The following is a 15,456-nucleotide window of genomic DNA, read 5'->3' as shown; positions in this document are numbered from 1 at the left end:
GTCAGGCGCTTCATCCGTATTTATACGGGTACCCTTCCTTTTTCACGTGCTTCGCCTGGTTTGAATTGATTGCTTATTTTTCTTTGATCTGATACGCGCCGTTTTCTTTGTTATAGGTGTTTACGTCAGTCTAATCTGAAAATGCATACTGTACTGTGTCATGCATTGTTTGTCGCATTCTGATTGTGCGTGTTTATCGCCTGTCGCCGCTCGCGGCATGGCTTGCTATTGTGCCCACTACTCAGGCATTTTATTTAAAAAAAAAAAAAAAAAAAAAAGAGGGGGGGGGGGGGGAATCCTCTCATTAGCGAAACAATGGCAAGAGACTGCTATTTGTTGTTACTTGCACTGCTGCTTTCTTTGATAATGGTCAACAAGAACCAAATAATACACTGTGTATGATAGAAGATGTTCTGAACGACAGTTTAGCGAAATTTTTTCTCCGTTTCAAAATCTTTGCAGGCGCCTCTTCAGTACATTCCATTCTGCACAGAAATTAGAGTCATCTTAGATTTAAAAATCTAGTCAATTGCTGTGTTTCATTTATGACTGTATCACTATTAGGCATAAAAATAATACGAATATAAACATGACATGATATGTATATTCTTCCGCATTTGCTGTTGTCTCACTCTAGTTTCGTAGTTTATTAGGCAGACACGATTTAAATGAGATAGCAGCAAACATGAAACAATACATGGCAAAATGTTTATATTCGTATTATTCGTATGGTGAAGAGAATACTGCATGTGATTCACAATTCATAGAAGTTCCTATTTATTTATTTTATTTTAGAACGTAGAGTTGGCCATATCGACAAACATCCCAGTCAGTCTTGCCAGTCGGATTTTCGTAGTACATTGAAATGCTGCTACATTCGAAGATGAACAATACGGAATTTGTATTTACTTCGTTGGATAATGTATGAAAATGCAGTGTCGAAACTTGGGGCGGAGAACAAAAGCTCGTATTCCAACATTTTTTTAAATTTATTTACTGACGCAGAGGATTTGGTGCCAGTATTTATCTTTGTGCCTACAAAGCATGCCTGTGTAGCGCTACATATATTCGACGGCAGGAGTTAGTTGTGGCGGCACCCACTAACATTTTTCAGAACTTCCACTTGCTTTGCACTCGATTGCACATAATTAAATACAGATCTGAGATGTAAGTACATACAACTTTTCTACCGCAATGACTTCTGTCAAATTTGACAGATAACAGATAAAACCGCCATCAGTCATATGGGTGCTTTTTTTTTTTTTTTTATGGTGCAAAACTGCTATGGTCATTAGCGACCGGTCCGTGACTTAGGAAACAGTAAACACCGAAAATGGAAACCAGCAGCAATGGGAACGAAACTCAAAAAATTGGAGAAACTAAAAGCAGAAGGAAGGCTTAAAAATCCACTACAGAAAGGGGTTGGTTGTCCCCCACTGGCACTAATAAACTCGAGAACGCGATCGGCCGAGCGCGTGTCATCTGCTAAAATGGACGATATATCAGGCGACAGCTGTAGACGGGTGCGTAACAGAGTAAAATAGGGGCACTCAATTAAAAGGTGTCTTACCGTCCACAGCTGAGAGCAGTGGGGACAGAGTGGGGGCGGATCGCCGCTTAAAAGATGTCGATGGCTAAAAAGACAGTGCCCTATCCGAAGTCTAGTTAAAATTACCTCCTCCCGACGACGCGTTCGGGAGGAAGAGGTCCAAGCACAGGGAAGAGCTGTCACGTCCCGCAATTTATTATGGGGAAGTGTCGACCAATGTGCGTACCATAAAAGAACAACACGACGACATAAAACGCTCCGTAGATCGGCGAAGGGAATCGATCGAATAGCTGGCCGAAGAAGAGAGACTGCAGCCTTGGCCACTATATCGGCCGCCTCATTTCCACAGATACCAACGTGTCCTGGGAGCCACAGAAACGCCACCGAGACGCCCCCCCAGGTGGAGCAAGCGCAGACAGTCCTGAATCCAGTGGACCAGAGGGTGGACAGGGTAGAGAGCTTGGAGACTGAGTAGAGAGCTGAGAGAATCTGAACAGATAACATACTGTATCCGCTGATGGCGGCGGATGTATTGGACAGCCTGGAGAACAGCGTAAAGCTCCGCAGTATACACCGAACACTGGTCGGGAAGCCGAAATCGATTTGGGGTGTCGCCAACAATATAGGCACTCCCTACACCTAACGATGTTTTCGAGCCATCAGTGTAAATAAATGTGGCACATAGAGCAGCAAATGCCCGACGATAAACAAGTGAAGGGGTACCATCCTTGGGAAATTGACAAAGGTCACGGAGCAGGCAGATCCGGGGACGGAGCCAAGGCGGTGCTGTACCCCAAGTTGTCAAGAAGGTTTTAGGAAAGCGGAAGGAAAGAGAATGGAGCAATTGACGGAAGCGGACTCCCGGTGGTAGTAGGGAGGAAGGGCGGCCTGCATACCCTACATCCAAGGAGGCGTCGAAAAAAATGTCATGGGCTGGATTAGCAGGCATGGAAGACAGATGGCTAGCATAACGACTCAGAAGGACTGCTCGCCGATTGGACAGCGGAGGTTCAGCAGTCTCAGCATAAAGGCTTTCCACAGGGCTGGTGTAAAAAGCGCCAGACACTAAACGTAATCCATGGTGGTGGATAGAGTCGAGACGCCGAAGAATAGACGGCCGAGCAGAGGAGTAGACTATGCTTCCATAGTCCAATTTCGAGCGCACTAAGGTGCGATAGAGGCGGAGAAGGACCACTCGGTCCGCTCCCCAGGAGGTACCATTCAGGACACGGAGGGTGTTGAGGGATCGCAGACAGCGAGCTGAAAGATAGGAAACGTGGGAGGACCAGCACAGTTTTCTATCAAACATAAGACCCAAGAATTTAGCCACGTCCGAAAACGGAAGGTTGACAGGTCCTAGATGTAAGGAGGGTGGAAGAAACGCCTTACATCGCCAAAAATTAACACAAACGGTCTTACTGGGAGAAAAACGGAAGCCGGTTTCGATGCTCCAAGAGTGGAGGCGATCGAGACATCCTTGAAGACGTCGTTCAAGAAGGCTGGTCCGTTGAGAGCTGTAGTAGATCGCAAAATCGTCCACAAAGAGGGAGCGCGAGACATCAGGAAGGAGACAATCCATAATTGGATTTATGGCAATGGCAAACAGTACAACACTTAGCACGGAGCCCTGGGGTACCCCGTTTTCTTGGGAGAAAGTACGGGAGAGAGTAGTGTTCACCCGCACTCTAAATGTGCGCTCTGCCATAAATTCGCGAAGAAAAAGGGGCAGCCGACCTCGAAAGCCCCAAGAGAACAGTGTGCGGAGGATGCCTGTCCTCCAACAGGTATCGTATGCCCTCTCCAGATCAAAAAATATTGCTACTGTTTGGCGTTTCCGGAGAAAATTGTTCATGATATAAGTGGAGAGAGCAACAAGATGGTCAACTGCAGAACGATGCTTTCGGAAACCACATTGGGCAGGTGTTAAGAGACTGCGGGACTCCAGCCACCAAGCTAAACGGCAATTCACCATACGCTCCAAAACCTTACATACACTACTCGTGAGAGAAATGGGGCGATAGCTAGAGGGGAGATGTTTGTCCTTTCCAGGTTTCCGAACAGGAACGACGATAGCTTCCCGCCATCGTCTGGGAAAAGTACTGTCGGTCCAAATTCGATTATAAAGGCGAAGGAGGTAATGCAGACTATGGGTTGATAAATGCAGCAACATTTGGATGTGGATACCATCCGGTCCTGGGGCGGAGAAGCGAGAAGAAGAGAGTGCATGTTGGAGTTCCTGCATGGAGAAAACAGTATTATAGCTTTCGCGATTTTGAGAGAAGAAAGCAAGAGGTTGCACTTCCGCTGCACATTTCTTCGGGAGAAACGCTGGCGGGTAATTTGAAGAGCTCGAAATATCAGCAAAGTGTTGACCCAATGAGTTAGAAATTGCGACGGGGTCCACTAACGTATCATGCGTGACAGTGAGCCCAGAGACCGGGGAGAAACTAGGCGCGCCAGATAACCGTCGAATCCGACTCCAAACTTCCGAGGAGGGAGTGAAGGTGTTAAATGAACAAGTAAAGAATTTCCGGCTTGCCTTCTTGCTATCGCGGATGACACGACGGCATTGCGCACGGAACTGCTTATAGCGGATACAGTTGGCCAAAGTAGGATGGTGGCGGAAAACGCGAAGAGCACGTCGACGCTCACGTACTGCGTCACGGCATGCCTCGTTCCACCAAGGAACTGGGGCGGCGCTGGGGCAATGCGGAGATGCGTGGTATTGAATGTTCCGCAGCTGTAAGAATAACGTCTGTAATGTGTGTGACCTCATCGTCGACGCTAGGAAAGTGACGGTCATTGAATGTCGCTAGAGACGAAAAAAGTGTCCAATCGGCTTGGGCAAACTTCCAGCGTCGCGGGCGCATATATGGCAGTTGAGGCTGCAGTCTAAGGACACATGGAAAGTGGTCACTCGAGTGTGTATCATCAAGGCCGAACCATTCGAAGCGCCGAGCTAGCGGAAAAGTACCGACCGAAAAGTCCAAATGAGAGAAATTTGCCGTGAAGGCAGACAAAAATGTAGGGACCCCAGTGTTGAGGCAAACTAGATCCGCTTGGTGGAAGACGTCTAGCAATAGTGAGCCACGTGGACAAGGATGTGGAGATCCCCAAAGCGGGTGGTAGGCATTGAAGTCCCCAACCAGCAAATAGGGGGGTGGAAGCCGACCAAGGAGGTCAGCTCGTGCCATTGGTGTGGACGATGGAATGTATACAGTACAAAGAGAAAAGTTATATCCAGAAAGGGAAAGACGGACAGCGACACCCTGGAACGAAGTGTTCAAGGGGATTGGGTGATAATGGAGAGTATCATGGAGAAGAATCATGAGTCCTCCATGTGCTGGAGTGCCTTCAACAGAGTGGAGATCAAATCGGACAGACTGAAAATGGGGGAGAACAGAGCGGTCATGGGGACGTAGCTTTGTTTCCTGAAGACAGAAAATGACCAGCGAGTAGGATCGTAAGAGGATCGACAATTCATCCCGATTGGCTAGAATGCCGCGGGTAATGGACATAGGGTGAACAGAAAATGGAGGAATGTGACCAAGGTCGCCGTCAACTCAGCGACTGCTCAGAGCTTGCGACTGACAGCATGGAATGGCAGTCAGCTGAAGGCAGATGATCCTGATCCATAGGTTGTTCAGGAGCAGCTCCTGCAACCAGCGATCGGCCGGTTGATCGGCCACCAGCAGTGCGCCTCGGCGACACAGAAGACGGCCAAGGGCGATTACCGCCAGGTGGTGCTGTAGATGAGACACGCTTTGGCGAAGAAGGAGATGAACTGGGTTTCTTACTAGCCTTCTTTGAAACATGATGTTTAGATGAAGGAGGAACCGATGGTTGTGAAGTTGGGATACGTAAAAAATCTTCACGAGTATGCTCTTTTTTCGAAGTCTTGGTGTCTGACTTTTGGGCTCGAGATTTAGCAGAACCCGATGAAGGGTGAGCCATAGAGTGGGCAGGCGAAGGTGGGGAGGTTGAACGGGCGATCTTTGCGCTGGCCGATCTGACGACCGTGGCACTATAGGTAAGGTCACAAGTCTGCGTGGCCGCCTCCTTTGTTGGCCGAGGAGAGGCAATGACAGTGCTGTATTTTCCTGTCTGAGGCACGGTGGGCTGTCGACTGGCGAATAATTTTCGAGCAGCAAAGGTCGACACCTTTTCCTTCACTCTGATTTCCTGAATGAGCTTTTCGTCTTTAAAAATGGGGCAATCTCGAGAGGAAGCAGTGTGGTCACCCATACAGTTGATGCAACGAGGGGATGGAGGTGGACAAGCACCCTCATGGGCATCCTTGCGACACGTAACACATTTGGCAGGGTTGGAACAGGACTGGCTCGTGTGATTGAACCGCTGACACTGATAGCAACGCGTGGGGTTTGGGATGTAAGGGCGAACGGAAATTATCTCATAGCCTGCTTTGATTTTCGATGGGAGTTGAACTCTGTCAAATGTCAAGAAGACAGTACGGGTTGGAATGATGTTCGTGTCAACCCTTTTCATGACTCTATGAACTGCCGTTACGCCCTGGTCAGACAGGTAGTGTTGAATTTCCTCGTCAGACAATCCGTTGAGGGAGCGAGTATAAACGACCCCACGTGATGAATTTAAAGTACGGTGCGGTTCCACCCGGACAGGGAAGGTGTGTAGCAGTGAAGTACGCAGCAATTTTTGTGCCTGGAGCGCACTGACTGTTTCTAACAACATGGTGCCATTTCGTAATCTGGAACAAGACTTTACAGGACCCTCAATTGCGTCGACGCCTTTCTGAATAATGAAAGGGTTGACCGTGGAGAAGTCATGACCTTCGTCAGACCGAGAAACAACAAGGAACTGTGCAACGATGGAAGGACTGTCTGTGGCTGAGACTCACTGAACTTACGCTTGTGAGCTGACATAGTAGAAGATGAGGAAACCATTGCGAAAGTATCCCCCATGATTACCGGCGTCTCCAATGGCGCGCTCCTTCCTTGTGGGGGCCCTCACTGACGGCACTCCCGCCTTAGGTGATTGTTCACATCTCAGGTCACACCTCCCAACAAACGGACGGAGGGACCAATCAGCACTTTCGGAAGGTATCAGCTCAGGTAATCACCCTTCCCTGGGCCTGGCCGTTACCAGGGGGTATGTACGTGTCCTACCTGTCTACCCGGGACGGGGAATTAAGCGTTACGCCGTCACCGGCTACGCATGCAAATGCGTGGGTCGGCCTTCAGACACGCACAGGGAGGAAAAAAGAGAAAGGGAAAGGAAAGAAGAGAGGTCTCAAACGCTGTAGCGGAGAAAAGGGCAAAGAGAAGAGGTAAGGAAAAGAGAAGGACAGAGGAAGGACGAAGACTTGCAAGCAGAGAAAGCAAAGAATTTGTTACAGTTTCGAGCGTCCGTCTCCGGACGTAGGCACAAACCATACTCCCAGAGGGAGGGAGAGAAAGGGAAGGAAAGAGCCAGAGGTGAGGGGGGGGGGGGGGCGAAGATTGGGGATGGGAAAGGATGCGGAAAGGGAAGGTATGCAGCCCAGAAAGGAAGGAAGGTCACATTAGCTCGGGGTCCCGTGCTCACTACGCACGTATCCACAAAAGAGTTGTGGACCCCCTGGGGGTATATTGGTGCTTAGTGGTGTTATATGGGAAGTACTGGTTCACAGATAATATTGTCCTGAATTAAATCTCAAATTCAAGCAATGGAAAAACCTGGAATGAAATAAAAACAATATAAAACGGATGGATTGCTATTTACCACATACAGCAGGCACTGAGTCGCAAACATACACAACAAAAAAGACTGCTAGTTGTTATTTGCCTACCAAACTGAGAGTCCATCAAACTAACTAAAGCATAACTCACACAGACACAGCCACTCCAGGTGCTAATGCCCAACTGCACCTGAGATGAACCGGCACTGGGGTGCCTAGTGGGGATACAGAGGAATTGTGGGGTAGGTTGCTAGGTGATGGGGAAAGGGAGAGTGGGCAAAGGGGAGAGAAGTAGAGAAGGGGAAGGGGGACTCTGCAAGCACACTGGGAATATATAGAATGAAGAAAAATTCATGCATTCGGACTTCACAGTGTGATTCTTCACATACTAGCCATACAAAAATGCTGGTCTCAAAATTTCATAGTGTGCATATTTCCGGCAGAAAATGAACATTAAAGACTGGCAGTTTGGCAACACAGTGATCACACATATGGTAACTACTTCTGTCCGCATGCAGGAGCAGCGATGTGCAGTTGATATAGTGGATAGTGTTTATGGCTAGCATGCAGAAGGTCGAGGGTTCAATTCTGGGTCAAAGCTTATTTGTTTTTATTTGATAAATGTAGTCTATATGGTACAGGATCTGGTGTCTTAATCACCAAACAGTGATTACAGTGGGTCACCTATTAAACATTTACGCTTACTTACTACAAACACAGAAATGGAAGTACAATTGTTTTTGTTGGTCAGTTTTTGAACAAGCCTATTGCAGGTCGATGATGCGAACTTTTTCACACCACTACATCTACTAGATTCCAAACCTATTTTCTGTGTACCCTTCCCCAATGGCCCCATCAATTATTACCACTATTATTCTTGCCACATTCAGGTCCATAACATTTCATTAGGGTGTTATGTCACCAGTAGAGCTAGCAATGTGCTATGAATATAATTTCCAAACTCTGTTACTATTTGTATGAATTATCATCATGGAACCTTAAGCATTGAGTCTGATAGGTACATCCTGTTTAGTAAGTATCTCCACATACTACTACTACTACTACTACTATTGTTATTAAACATCACATTCATTAGCAGTAGGGAAACAGTATAATTCTAAAATGAACATTTCACATTTAGCAGTGTCAGGATGAATCATGAAGAACAAAAGCTGTAAGAGAGGTGATGTGCATTAGATTAGAATTGCTAAATGGAACAACATGGGGAACACGTTTTCTTAGTCTCAAGTTACCTCCTGAACACATTCCATGTCAGCTTTATTAGTACATAGAAAATCTGCAGAGGATACATCAACAATTAGAACACTTACCTCATCATTAACTTGATCAGTGGCCACAACTGCATCAATATTTTCTTTTATATCAATGTCAGCAGCAGGATCAGTGTTTTCCGGGCAACCAGCATCCTAAAAGGACACACGGTATTTTATAAACAACACATAAAAAGACAAATATAGTAATGGAAAGTCCTTGGTGGAACATAGATAATGAAAGAAATGAATGTAACAACTCACCGTGTAGCTGAAACACTGAGTAATCAATGGGGGTATAAACAAGATTGAGACCTTCTCCCCGAAGTCTTCCTCCATTTCATCTCCTCCTCCCAACTCACACTTGCACATTAATGTGCACTGAAGTACAATTCAACCCTGCCTGTGGTGAGAAGAAGGTCACTGGTGCTACGTTACAATTCCCTGTGCCTGCTACATCTGCCTTCCAGCTGTCTGCAACCGTTCCTCCAGCCCTCCCTCCCATTCATCACCTCCTTTACCCACTCACCCATTCTATCCAACACAAGCCGTTGTCTTAGTCGAGCTACAGTGTAGTCACAATGTAGTTAGCTATACCATTGTAGTCGTGCAGGTGTATGTGCATAAGTAAATGTATGTGTGTGTGTGTGTGTGTGTGTGTGTGTGTGTGTGTAGCTTGGAAAAATGACTAATCCCAATATGCTCAGTCTCATTTATGTGCTTATCAAGGTGAACTGTTATATTTATTCCTTACATAATTTATAGCAAAATAGAAAATGTACTAATACAATAACTGCAGCCATTTTAAATCATCCTCGCATTGACAACTGTACAAATTAGATTTGTCACCAAAAGCCAATTCAACATTTACATTACAAACAATTATTAAAAACTTTTCTTCACATTTATTGATCTCATTCATTAAGCCTAAAAAAATCATATGAACAAATTGATACAAAACATGTGAACCACATTGAACACTGGAAAGCTATACAGAATTAGTTAGAAAACAGTTTTTCCATATTCTCTGTCCCTGAAATGAACATATATGTCTCGTGAACAGTATTTCAGTTCTGATGCATTCAATACACTTTAATATGCTATTTTTTTTGCATAAAGCAGAATGTGCCTAACACAGAAATGGAATAAAGTTTAAAGATTTAGTTAATAATTCATTGTATAATGTGGAAAATAGCTTACACATTAATACTGCATTACAGTATACATTAGTTATTCATGACTCTTCAAATACACTACTTTTAACACAGAGACTATACAGCCCTACAATGTTTTTAAGTGGCACAAAAACAAGAAAAGAGGTTCGGCATAGAGCGGCACTAAAGGTGTGGACATCAAACTGCCCCACTCCGTGTAACAACGAACAACTTATGCATGGTGTCGGTACATCAAATGAAGTGGTTTGTTTGTGAGCATTCTGTTTGTGGGCATTTCTCATTTTCCATTATTACTGATGTGCAACAATGGACACTAGAGCATTGTTCTGCACCTACAAACAACCTGTCGCAATCTGCGCGGTGAAGAGTTTTTTCCTTTTTTTCCGTTAAACAATAGTTTTACCCGGCAAGGTCAAGCATTCCAAAGAAATACACTAACTTCATTATTTTCTGCCAGTTTCAGAGTCAATAGCACTTCAAGTGATAAAATGTTGTCGATCAAAAAGTATGTGTTGCTAAAACATCACGAAAAGATTCAGGTAATCGAGGTGAGTGAAAATGACAAACTCCCTGCATGTGAAATAATGTTGTGTTTCAAATGAGGTAAAACACAAACTTATGATGCTTTAAGAAACAAGGATAAGATACAGGATGAATGGATGAAAGGGAATGGACAAATGAAAAAAGGCAAGAAAGACAGGAAATGAAGAAATTAATGAGAGTGTATGGGAATCATTCATAAGTGCTCAAGCAAAAAACTTACCTCTGTGTGGACCCATGTTGCAGAGTGAGGCTCTGAAAGTCGCTAGATGACTGGACAGATTCACAGCTAGGCATAACATATGGAATGAAGTGTGTGATGAAGCTAAGAATCTGTAGGAAAGTGTAGCAACAGAATGGAAAACAATAATGTACAACCTAATGGCAAATTATGACCCAAAAGACCTTTTCAATGCCAATGAAACGGGACTGTTATTGTGTACTGCCTTCAAAATCTCTAGCAATTCAAGGTGAGAAGTGCACCAGTGGAAAAATTTCCAAGGAAAGACTCACTGTACTGCTGTGTGGAACATGTTAGGTAATATGGACAAGCCACTGCTGACTGGAAAAGTAGCAAAACCACATTGTTTCAAAAAATAGACGTCAGTAAGTTTCCAGTCACATGGTGAAGCAATAAAAAGGTGTGAGTGGTTATGGAAGAATTGCTGGGCTCTCAAAATGCCAAAACAAAAAAAGGAAATTGCGAAGTTATCCTTTTCCTAGACAATGCAACTTGCCACCTAAAAGTCAAATTATCAAACATGAAATTGGCTTGGTTCCCACCAGTTGCAACCAGCCTCATGCAATCCATGGACCAGGGAGTTATTTACACATTCAAGTCGCATGATAGGCAATTACTGAAGCAGTCTCTTATTCTTGGTGTCGAAGAAGCAGAAAGTGCATTTTCTCTTGCCTGGTCAGTTTTTGTCCTGGATTGGCTTGGCAGTAAGGGAAATAAAGCCTGAAACTGTTACCAAGTGAGTCAACAAAGTGGGTTTTGGAGATCAAGAACAAGACACTTCTGTGGCCATTGAAACTCAAGAAAATGCAACACAGCAACTGCTGAATTAAAATACAAAACATTTCATATAGTGCAGATGACTACATTCAAAGTTACTACTTTTTGTGAACTCATTCCATCTTTACTTCAGCAACAAATTTGACAGAAATCCACATTACAGAAGATGACCAGAAAGGAACAAAGGAGGAAGAGGAGAAGAAAAATGATGGCCCTAGAAAAATTAATATGTATGAAGAAGCATAGACAATGTTCTGCCATTAGCAGCACACACAAATTCTCCCAAGCTGTTAGAACTATCGTATAGTGCAAAATATTGCATAGAAAAAAAAAAGGTTTTTTTTTTCAGGAAATTCAAGCAGGTTTCCCACCTTGATATGTGATGAAAAAAGTGGAATGAAAAGCAAATAAACACAGGAATAACACGTGAACACATACAACAATAAATGAAATTAAAGTTAGAGTAAAAACACAAATATACTGTGTTATTTACCAATTAGTGTGATCGTGTAGTATTCTATTGTACAATATACAGTAAATGAACACCTACTAGTGAAGGTACATAAATTTGTGCATAATTATAAATTTGTATTTTTATGTATGATATCTGATAAATTTTATGTAACCTAGTGAGTTCTATGTAATTTGGAAACTTTTCCAACTTGGAAAATTATTTATTTTAGTCCCATGTGATTTCATTTTGATCAAGTTTTACTGTACATTGGTAATTCACCACCTTATCTGCTCAATACCATATTTACTCGAATCTAAGCCGCACCTGAAAAATGAGACTCAAAATCAAGGAAAAAAAATTTCCCGAATCTAAGCCGCACCTGAAATTTGAGACTCAAAATTTAAGGGGAGAGAAAAGTTTTAGGCCGCATCTCCAAATCGAAACAAAGTTGGTCCATTGTAATATGAGACACAATTTAGGTCGAATGAATGACGATACAGTTACAGTAGTTTGGTTCAAGTCGTAACCTTAGCAGTTAAGCTTTACCAGGTAGCCATTGCTATGCGTCAGGCGCTTCATCCGTATTTATACGGGTACCCTTCCTTTTTCACATGCTTCGCCTGGTTTGAATTGATTGCTTATTTTTCTTTGATCTGATACGCGCCGTTTTCTTTGTTATAGGTGTTTACGTCAGTCTAATCTGAAAATGCATACTGTACTGTGTCATGCATTGTTTGTCGCATTCTGATTGTGCGTGTTTATCGCCTGTCGCCGCTCGCGGCATGGCTTGCTATTGTGCCCACTACTCAGGCATTTTATTTAAAAAAAAAAAAAAAAAAGAGGGGGGGGGGGGAATCGTCTCATTAGCGAAACAATGGCAAGAGACTGCTATTTGTTGTTACTTGCACTGCTGCTTTCTTTGATAATGGTCAACAAGAACCAAATAATACACTGTGTATGATAGAAGATGTTCTGAACGACAGTTTAGCGAAATTTTTTCTCCGTTTCAAAATCTTTGCAGGCGCCTCTTCAGTACATTCCATTCTGCACAGAAATTAGAGTCATCTTAGATTTAAAAATCTAGTCAATTGCTGTGTTTCATTTATGACTGTATCACTATTAGGCATAAAAATAATACGAATATAAACATGACATGATATGTATATTCTTCCGCATTTGCTGTTGTCTCACTCTAGTTTCGTAGTTTATTAGGCAGACACGATTTAAATGAGATAGCAGCAAACATGAAACAATACATGGCAAAATGTTTATATTCGTATTATTCGTATGGTGAAGAGAATACTGCATGTGATTCACAATTCATAGAAGTTCCTATTTATTTATTTTATTTTAGAACGTAGAGTTGGCCATATCGACAAACATCCCAGTCAGTCTTGCCAGTCGGATTTTCGTAGTACATTGAAATGCTGCTACATTCGAAGATGAACAATACGGAATTTGTATTTACTTCGTTGGATAATGTATGAAAATGCAGTGTCGAAACTCGGGGCGGAGAACAAAAGCTCGTATTCCAACATTTTTTTAAATTTATTTACTGACGCAGAGGATTTGGTGCCAGTATTTATCTTTGTGCCTACAAAGCATGCCTGTGTAGCGCTACATATATTCGACAGCAGGAGTTAGTTGTGGCGGCACCCACTAACATTTTTCAGAACTTCCACTTGCTTTGCACTCGATTGCACATAATTAAATACAGATCTGAGATGTAAGTACATACAACTTTTCTACCGCAATGACTTCTGTCAAATTTGACAGATAACAGATAAAACCGCCATCAGTCATATGGGTGCTTTTTTTTTTTTTTTTTATGGTGCAAAACTGCTATGGTCATTAGCGACCGGTCCGTGACTTAGGAAACAGTAAACACCGAAAATGGAAACCAGCAGCAATGGGAACGAAACTCAAAAAATTGGAGAAACCAAAAGCAGAAGGAAGGCTTAAAAATCCACTATAGAAAGGGGTTGGTTGTCCCCCACTGGCACTAATAAACTCGAGAACGCGATCGGCCGAGCGCGTGTCATCTGCTAAAATGGACGATATATCAGGCGACAGCTGTAGACGGGTGCGTAACAGAGTAAAATAGGGGCACTCAATTAAAAGGTGTCTTACCGTCCACAGCTGAGAGCAGTGGGGACAGAGTGGGGGCGGATCGCCGCTTAAAAGATGTCGATGGCTAAAAAGACAGTGCCCTATCCGAAGTCTAGTTAAAATTACCTCCTCCTGACGACGCGTTCGGGAGGAAGAGGTCCAAGCACAGGGAAGAGCTGTCACGTCCCGCAATTTATTATGGGGAAGTGTCGACCAATGTGCGTACCATAAAAGAACAACACGACGACATAAAACGCTCCGTAGATCGGCGAAGGGAATCGATCGAATAGCTGGCCGAAGAAGAGAGACTGCAGCCTTGGCCACTATATCGGCCGCCTCATTTCCACAGATACCAACGTGTCCTGGGAGCCACAGAAACGCCACCGAGACGCCCCCCAGGTGGAGCAAGCGCAGACAGTCCTGAATCCAGTGGACCAGAGGGTGGACAGGGTAGAGAGCTTGGAGACTGAGTAGAGAGCTGAGAGAATCTGAACAGATAACATACTGTATCCGCTGATGGCGGCGGATGTATTGGACAGCCTGGAGAACAGCGTAAAGCTCCGCAGTATACACCGAACACTGGTCGGGAAGCCGAAATCGATTTGGGGTGTCGCCAACAATATAGGCACTCCCTACACCTAACGATGTTTTCGAGCCATCAGTGTAAATAAATGTGGCACATAGAGCAGCAAATGCCCGACGATAAACAAGTGAAGGGGTACCATCCTTGGGAAATTGACAAAGGTCACGGAGCAGGCAGATCCGGGGACGGAGCCAAGGCGGTGCTGTACCCCAAGTTGTCAAGAAGGTTTTAGGAAAGCGGAAGGAAAGAGAATGGAGCAATTGACGGAAGCGGACTCCCGGTGGTAGTAGGGAGGAAGGGCGGCCTGCATACCCTACATCCAAGGAGGCGTCGAAAAAAATGTCATGGGCTGGATTAGCAGGCATGGAAGACAGATGGCTAGCATAACGACTCAGAAGGACTGCTCGCCGATTGGACAGCGGAGGTTCAGCAGTCTCAGCATAAAGGCTTTCCACAGGGCTGGTGTAAAAAGCGCCAGACACTAAACGTAATCCATGGTGGTGGATAGAGTCGAGACGCCGAAGAATAGACGGCCGAGCAGAGGAGTAGACTATGCTTCCATAGTCCAATTTCGAGCGCACTAAGGTGCGATAGAGGCGGAGAAGGACCACTCGGTCCGCTCCCCAGGAGGTACCATTCAGGACACGGAGGGTGTTGAGGGATCGCAGATAGCGAGCTGAAAGATAGGAAACGTGGGAGGACCAGCACAGTTTTCTATCAAACATAAGACCCAAGAATTTAGCCACGTCCGAAAACGGAAGGTTGACAGGTCCTAGATGTAAGGAGGGTGGAAGAAACGCCTTACGTCGCCAAAAATTAACACAAACGGTCTTACTGGGAGAAAAACGGAAGCCGGTTTCGATGCTCCAAGAGTGGAGGCGATCGAGACATCCTTGAAGACGTCGTTCAAGAAGGCTGGTCCGTTGAGAGCTGTAGTAGATCGCAAAATCGTCCACAAAGAGGGAGCGCGAGACATCAGGAAGGAGACAATCCATAATTGGATTTATGGCAATGGCAAACAGTACAACACTTAGCACGGAGCCCTGGGGTACCCCGTTTTCT

General features: G+C 44.4%; 1 protein-coding gene across 1 annotated transcript in view; it reads right to left on the bottom strand.

The window, feature by feature from the left end:
• Nucleotides 1-15,456, bottom strand: part of LOC126248382 (uncharacterized) — a 549,077-nt gene that overhangs the window by 327,384 nt on the left and 206,237 nt on the right. The window contains exon 10 of the mRNA XM_049949323.1: nt 8,576-8,671. Coding sequence (XP_049805280.1) covers nt 8,576-8,671 — 96 coding nt within the window. The remainder of the gene's footprint in view (nt 1-8,575; nt 8,672-15,456) is intronic.

The sequence above is a fragment of the Schistocerca nitens genome, chromosome 3 (genome assembly GCF_023898315.1).
Source record: "Schistocerca nitens isolate TAMUIC-IGC-003100 chromosome 3, iqSchNite1.1, whole genome shotgun sequence".
Lineage (NCBI taxonomy): Eukaryota > Metazoa > Arthropoda > Insecta > Orthoptera > Acrididae > Schistocerca > Schistocerca nitens.
This window is presented reverse-complemented; position numbering and strand designations above follow the sequence as displayed.